General features: G+C 43.9%; 1 protein-coding gene across 2 annotated transcripts; it reads left to right on the top strand.

Moving 5' to 3' along the window:
• Positions 1 to 953: 953 nt before the first annotated feature.
• crhbp (corticotropin releasing hormone binding protein) lies at positions 954 to 7,602 on the top strand. 2 transcript variants are annotated; one of them, XM_045688790.1, is made up of 7 exons: positions 954 to 1,240; positions 1,595 to 1,688; positions 2,301 to 2,458; positions 3,240 to 3,450; positions 4,418 to 4,566; positions 5,005 to 5,119; positions 6,884 to 7,602. In XM_045688790.1, the coding sequence occupies exons 1-7, from the start codon at positions 1,160 to 1,162 to the stop codon at positions 7,036 to 7,038; spliced, it is 963 nt and encodes a 320-aa protein (XP_045544746.1). In that variant the 5' UTR covers positions 954 to 1,159; the 3' UTR covers positions 7,039 to 7,602.
• Positions 7,603 to 7,910: the final 308 nt, after the last annotated feature.

Below are 7,910 nucleotides of genomic sequence, written 5' to 3'. Positions count from 1 at the left end.
TGGCTGTGTGCTTAGGGTCATTGTCCTGTTGGGAGGTGAACCTTCACCACAATCTGAGGTCCTGAGCACTCTGGAGCAGGTTTTCATCAAGGATATCTCTGTACTTTGCTCTGTTCATCTTTCCCTCAATCCTGACTGGTCTCCCAGTCCCTGCCGTTGAAAAACATCCCCACAGCATGATGCTGCCACCACCATGCTTCACCGTAGGGATGGTGCCAGGTTTCCTACATATGTGACGCTTGGCATTCAGGCCAAAGAGTTCAGTCTTGGTTTCATCAGACCAGAGAATCTTGTTTCCAAGTAGGCTATCATGTTTTTCAACACAGGAGTGGCTTTGGGACAAGTCTCTGAATGTTGTTGCCCAGCCAGAGCCCGGACTTTAACCTGATTTAAAATTTCTGGAGAAACCTGAAAAAAGCTGTGCTGCGACGCTCCCCATCCAACCTGATGGAGCTTGAGAGGATCTGCAGAGAAGAACGGGAGAAACTCCCCAAATACAGGTGTGCCAAGCTTGTAGCGTCATACCAAAAAATGACTTCAGGCTGTAATTGCTGCCAAAGGTGCTTCAACAAAGTACTGAATAAAGGCTCTGAATACTTATGTAGATGTGATATTTCAGTTTATTTATTTTTTGTTGCAAAAATAACTTTCTGCTTTGTCATTATGGGGTATTGTGTGTAGATTGATGAGGGAATTTTTTTTTTTTAATCAATTTTAGAATAAGGCTGTAATGTAATAAAATGTGGAAAAAGTCAAGGGATCTGAATGCTTTCCGAATGCACTGTATGTGCTTATCACAGTCCTAAGCGCTCAGGCATCTGTCAAAGTGCTCTCTCTGGCTTTATTTCTTTCTCTCTCTCTCTCTCTCTCTCTCTCTCTCTCTCTCTCTCTCTCTCTCTCTCTCTCTCTCTCTCTGTGTGTGTGCTCATCTGACAGTCACAGGCGCACTGTGATTCCTATTGATTCCTCCTTTGCTCTCGTCACAAACACGCTATCTGGGGCACTGTGTATCAATTGATCTTTACGGAGTGCGTTTTCATTGAGAAGCGTGCGGTGCGTCGACCTATAAGAAGGAGTGTGGCTTTGAGCACTGGACCAGACTTTCCCCAGTTCTGTTCTTGAGGTGCGAGGGAGACTCCAGAGAGAGATACTGAGCAATATGGAGGGGACTTTCCGAGAGCAGCTGTTCTTTGTTGTGTTATGTCTGTCAGTTCTCAAGGGAGACGCCAGGTACATGGAGGTAAGCCTCTGGAAGCACTTGGCCCTTTTTACTGACCTCTTTCGTTCCCACGTGTTTACTCTACTAGACTTTGTAATAAAAGCTCAATTATTGCCATAATGTGTTCTGTGTAAGAAAAGTTGTTGCAACCTTTTGTACTCACTAAAGTAGGCCTAATGTTCACATTGCACACTTCTATGCTACTTAAGACGTCTTTGAACATATTGGCTTGATTTATGCATTCTGTAGCTACTAACATTTACTTAAACCCTTGTGTTATCTTGCTTGATGGTATATTGCTGTCACTTGGCCACATTAGATCTTAACTTTATTTTCTAAATATTATCTAAATGTTTTTCTTTCTTTTTTTTGCAGGAAAATGAGATCACTCCAGAAGGATTATTTTCACTTCTTAATTCAGAACTCAAAAGAGAAATACCAGAGGAATTAATTTACAGCCGACCCCTCCGTAAGTAACTGACTGAAGTAATTTCCTAAAAAACGTTATTCACCATAGGCATATTTTACATTTACATTTGCCATTTCATTTACATGGTTGACTTGTGAAGCAATATTTTTCTGTTGACATTATCACACCTTCTAAAATGCTGTTTTTATTAAGGTGTTTTTCATATTTTCGTTCTCAGAATTTGTAATTCACAATTGTGTATGGAATTCTGAAAATAATTAATCATCCAAAATAATACATGTGGGATTTTAATTTACGTAATTATAATCTGTTTATGGCTTTCATGACGAATACTACTGGATTATATAGAAATGCATATTAATTGATTTGAATTTTTGTCAGAAATACTTCATAATGTAAAATGTAAACCGTCACTGTGCACAGAATGTAATGTTAACCCTGTCTCCATTCTCTCTCCCTTTCAATGTCATCTCTCTTTCTGTCTCTGTATATCCCACTCTCTTTTCCTCCTCTCTCTGTTACCCCCACACCCATCTCTCTCCTTCTCGCCCTCTTCTCTATCTCTTCCCTCTATCGCTCCTCTTTCTCTCTATCCTTCTCTAACCCCTTCCTTCCCTTCGTCCTACATTCCTCCTTTTCTCCCTCTCTCAGGATGTCTGGACATGGTGGCAGCAGAGGGTCAGTTCACCTTTACAGCAGACCGGCCTCATCTCAGCTGTGCTGCTTTCTTCATCGCTGAGCCCAACCAGGTCATCAATGTGGAGTATGATAGCGTTGACATCGACTGCAGAGGTGGAGACTTCATCAAGGTAACCACACACGGACACACACAGTCATGCACAGCACACACACACACACACACACACACACACACACACACACACACACACACACACACACACACACACACACACACACACACACACACACACACACACACACACACACACACACACCAGCTCTTTCACACCCACATACTGTACGTCCCAAATACTCCACTCCCACCGTTACCTTATCTGACATCAGCACCATCAGGTCCAGGGATAGAGGGGCATTTCTGGAACATTGACGGAATGAAACTTCTGGCAGATTCTGTTGTTGTAATTTGTGCCCAGGTCTTAGTCCTCTTCCCCAGCCGAGAGCACCCAAGGCCAGGCATAATCCCTCACCTCACACCCTCAGCCTGGGGACACTCGTTCTTAGTAGTAGATGATTACAGACTTGTAAATAGCCTACCACTAAAATATATAGCCACTTAACAGATGCCGTCACCAGGGGGAAAATCAAGTATTTTCCTGTGTTGTTTTCTTACTTTACTCTGTAAATCCGTGCTAAGGTTACAGTTAAGTCCCACCCTGGATTTAAACACAGACTGACATAACAGAGAGTCACTTCCTGATTAAGACACCGGCTTAAACGGAAATCACCTTTAAAAGTCAATCACAGTGCACAGGTTGTTCATCTGCATTTATTGGAATCCTGGCCATTTTGCTTACAGAGATAACTGGGTTTGATTGAATGGTTTTGATTAAGTCCACATCTCTCTCCTCTCTCCCCTCTCCTCTCTCCTCTCTCCCTCTGCTCTTCCAGGTGTTTGATGGCTGGGTGATGAAGGGAGAGAAGTTCCCTAGTTCCCAGGATCACGCCCTGCCGCTGATGGAACGCTACGTAGACTACTGCGACTCCGGGACTGTCAGGAGAACCGTACGGTCATCTCAGAACGTTGCAATGGTGTTCTTCCGCGTTCACACCGTCGGCAGCTCCTTCACGCTGACTGTCAGGAAACCCATCAACCCTTTCCGTGAGTAGAAACCTGCACCAGCCTGATGGCCAGTCTTACTGTTAATGGCCTTGAGGGTTTTACTTATATACTTAGTGTCCGAATATAGTGTCCGACAATAGTGACTCGATGTATAGATAAACATGCTGAGTTAAATGTGTGTGCTGGAGTACTTTAACAGCTATCATTGATGATAGAACCTAATGCCTGTCTCATCCATTAAGTGTGCTAACATTGGGCAGGATGCCAATGTACTGTTTTAATGCTTTATCACATGCTATAATGCCAGGGTAGTGTGTTAATGCTTTAGTAACACTTTAGGTTGTACAAAAGTGTTATAATGCGAGGGTATGCCAATACTGTCTGTAATAATATTATTGTCGCTGGATCATGTTAATGAGAGATTTCAGAGTAAGTTGTGGCTAAGCATGTGTATTAAGATCAGGGGCGCGCAGCAGGGATGTTTTACTACATTTTAGTCATTTAGCAGATGCTCTCATCCAGAGCGACTTACAGGAGCAATAAAGGTTAAGTGCCTTGCTCATGGACACATCGGCAGATTTTTCACCTAGTTGGCTCAGGGATTCAAACCAGCGACCTTTCGGTTACTGGCTAAATACGCTTAATAGATAGGGTACCTGTTATGGTACAGAGAGTGAAGGCATTTCAAGCACCTAGCAGTGTGTGTTCTCTAGCTGGCATATGTACCAAGCACAAAGCTGCCTACTTCTAAGTCGTACATGTTTCTGTGTTTCTGTGTGTGTGTGTGTGTGTGTGTGTGTGTGTGTGTGTGTGTGTGTGTGTGTGTGTGTGTGTGTGTGTGTGTGTGTGTGTGTGTGTGTGTGTGTGTGTGTGTGTGTTTTGCATTTGTTTACTAAGCAATTTTACACAAGTACTGTAAATTGATAAATGCTGTGCTATATGAAGATCAACATGTATGAAAAGTCTACAGACACTCATACCCCCCTGCCCACCTCCCCCCCCACAGCCTGTAATATCATCTCCCAGACACCAGAGGGCAGCTTCACCATGGTGATACCCCAGCAGCACAGGAACTGCAGCTTCTCCATCATCTACCCCGTGGAGATCAAGATTGCTGAGCTCAGCCTGGGACACCTCAACGACTTCCCCATCAAGGTGAGCCCTGAGCAGGGACATCACCACATAGAACAGAGCTACTCACATCTGAGCCTGCAGGTCTGCAGCACTGTTATTTGGTTGATTAATGCCACTCACTGATTGGCCAGAGATTCCACTCACCATGCATCACAGGTCTAAATCAAACAGTTCCTGATTAGAGGGTAAGAATAAAGAAAACAGCAGTGCTTCTGTCTTCAAGGTCCAGATTTGAGTAAAGGGGGCTTAGATGTTTAGGCAGTTGTAACGGATGTGGTCTAGTGAACTACCCTGCCAAAGACCTAAAGACTTGTGTTAGCTCCCAGTGATGATGAGGGGATGCTTTGAGTCATCAGAGATAAGTGTGTTGGGATATGTGTAAAGACAGAAAAAAGAAGGGTATGAAGGGAAGTAAAAATGCTTGTTAATCCACTGAGCTGATCTCTCTCTCTCTAGAAGTCCATGCCAGGCTGTGCTGGAGCAGGGGACTTTGTGGAGCTGCTGGGAGGGAACGGGATGGACCCGTCTAAGATGTTCCCAGTAGCTGACCTCTGCTACAACTTCAATGGCCCCGGTGAGCAGCACCCACATCCACACCATCATCCACACCATCAGCATCGCCACCATTATCACCATGCTGACTAGAGTAGAGCTTTACTACCCACACCATCACCAAGCTGACTAGAGTAGAGCTTTACTACCCACACCATCACCATGCTGACTAGAGTAGAGCTTTCCTACCCACACCATCACCAAGCTGACTAGAGTAGAGCTTTACTACCCACACCATCACCATGCTGACTAGAGTAGAGCTTTACTACCCACACCATCACCATGCTGACTAGAGTAGAGCTTTACTACCCACACCATCACCAAGCTGACTAGAGTAGAGCTTTACTACCCACACCATCACCAAGCTGACTAGAGTAGAGCTTTACTACCCACACCATCACCATGCTGACTAGAGTAGAGCTTTACTACCCACACCATCACCAAGCTGACTGGAGTAGAGCTTTCCTACCCACACCATCACCATGCTGACTAGAGTAGAGCTTTACTACCCACACCATCACCATGCTGACTAGAGTAGAGCTTTACTACCCACACCATCACCATGCTGACTAGAGTAGAGCTTTACTACCCACACCATCACCATGCTGACTAGAGTAGAGCTTTACTACCCACACCATCACCATGCTGACTAGAGTAGAGCTTTACTACCCACACCATCACCATGCTGACTAGAGTAGAGCTTTACTACCCACACCATCACCAAGCTGACTAGAGTAGAGCTTTACTACCCACACCATCACCAAGCTGACTAGAGTAGAGCTTTACTACCCACACCATCACCATGCTGACTGGAGTAGAGCTTTACTACCCACACCATCACCATGCTGACTAGAGTAGAGCTTTACTACCCACACCATCACCATGCTGACTAGAGTAGAGCTTTACTACCCACACCATCACCATGCTGACTAGAGTAGAGCTTTACTACCCACACCATCACCATGCTGACTAGAGTAGAGCTTTACTACCCACACCATCACCAAGCTGACTAGAGTAGAGCTTTACTACCCACACCATCACCATGCTGACTAGAGTAGAGCTTTACTACCCACACCATCACCATGCTGACTAGAGTAGAGCTTTACTACCCACACCATCACCATGCTGACTAGAGTAGAGCTTTCCTACCCACACCATCACCATGCTGACTAGAGTAGAGCTTTACTACCCACACCATCACCATGCTGACTAGAGTAGAGCTTTACTACCCACACCATCACCATGCTGACTAGAGTAGAGCTTTACTACCCACACCATCACCATGCTGACTAGAGTAGAGCTTTACTACCCACACCATCACCATGCTGACTAGAGTAGAGCTTTACTACCCACACCATCACCATGCTGACTAGAGTAGAGCTTTACTACCCACACCATCACCATGCTGACTAGAGTAGAGCTTTACTACCCACACCATCACCATGCTGACTAGAGTAGAGCTTTACTACCCACACCATCACCATCCTAATACTGTATATCTAAGCCTACATAGGCAGCCCAATTCTGATCTTTTTTCCCACTAATTGGTCTTTTGACCAATCACATCAGATCTTTTCACATCAGATCTTTTTCAGAGCTGATCTAATTGGTCAAAAGATCAATTACTGAAAAAAGATCAGAATAGGGTTGACTGTTTAAACGCAGCCTAAGAGTAAATCTTTATGATCCATTGTTGAATGGAAAGTCTTATTTTTGCTGACACACTCTCCAACCTGTTATTCATGTCTGCCAGTTTTTTTCTCTTTCTCCTTTCCTCATCCTTCAGCCCAGATGAAGATAGGTTGTGACAACACGGTGGTGAGAATGGTGTCCAGCGGTAGGTTTGTCAACCGGGTGGCGTTCCAGTACCGGCTGCTGGACCGGCAGGAGCTGCAGAGGATCAAGGTGAACAGTGTGGAGGATTTCTGCTTCACTGGCTGAGCTCTCTCTATCTATCTCTCCACCTCCTATATCTACCACCTAGCTAATGGGGACCACCCATCACTGGCTGCCAAATCTACCATGAGACTGATTACAGAAAAAAATCCAGAGGATTGCCATAATGTTCTGTTCTGTACTCCTTTTTGAATTTAAAGAGATTGATTTATTTTTTACCTCATTAGTTTTTTTTCTTCACTATATGTTAAATGAATTGTGGCTGGCGCTCAAGCTTAATAAAGTGTTATTTTGTGTTTGTGGGCAGTTCTGCTATTGGTTTGATTCTGTCTTTATGTTGTCTAAGTTGTGTGATTATATGAATGCCAGTGAAAACACACCTGTGAGGGTGTTAGCAGGGTGTTTTGGTTCACGTTCTTTACAAGGAAGGGTGTTGAAAAATGGAATGTTTCTTTCTATTTATTTTGTGAGACGATGTGTGTCGTTTTGGGACTGTGGCCGGAGGCAAGTGTTCAATAGAGTATGCTAAATACATGTTCATTGCTGTTATCTATATTTATTTGTATCAAACTATTTTTTTGTAATAAAACTGAGCCGCATGATAAAGCACTCATTGGAGCTGATAATTCATTTAATTTTCTAATCGGTTCAATTATACAGAACTAAACAGGGTTTGCTGTGAGGGAGAATGCTAGGAGGATGGTGGGGGGGACGCAATGAAGAGAAGTGGACGATATCGGCATCAGTCACGTCTCAACCTAACAAGAAAAGCCACTCCAGTTCACCATTACACTGAAATATCCATACATTGATATTGACATTTAATTAGATTTTAATAAGATTTGAATTCTTGAGACTTGAGTTCCCACAAATAGCACTGTAATATCAAAGTCATTCCATATCTTGAAGAGAAATCC

The sequence above is a fragment of the Salmo salar genome, chromosome ssa01 (assembly GCF_905237065.1).
Source record: "Salmo salar chromosome ssa01, Ssal_v3.1, whole genome shotgun sequence".
NCBI lineage: Eukaryota > Metazoa > Chordata > Actinopteri > Salmoniformes > Salmonidae > Salmo > Salmo salar.
Note: the sequence above shows the minus strand (reverse complement) of the source record. Positions and strands in the feature narration are given on the sequence as shown.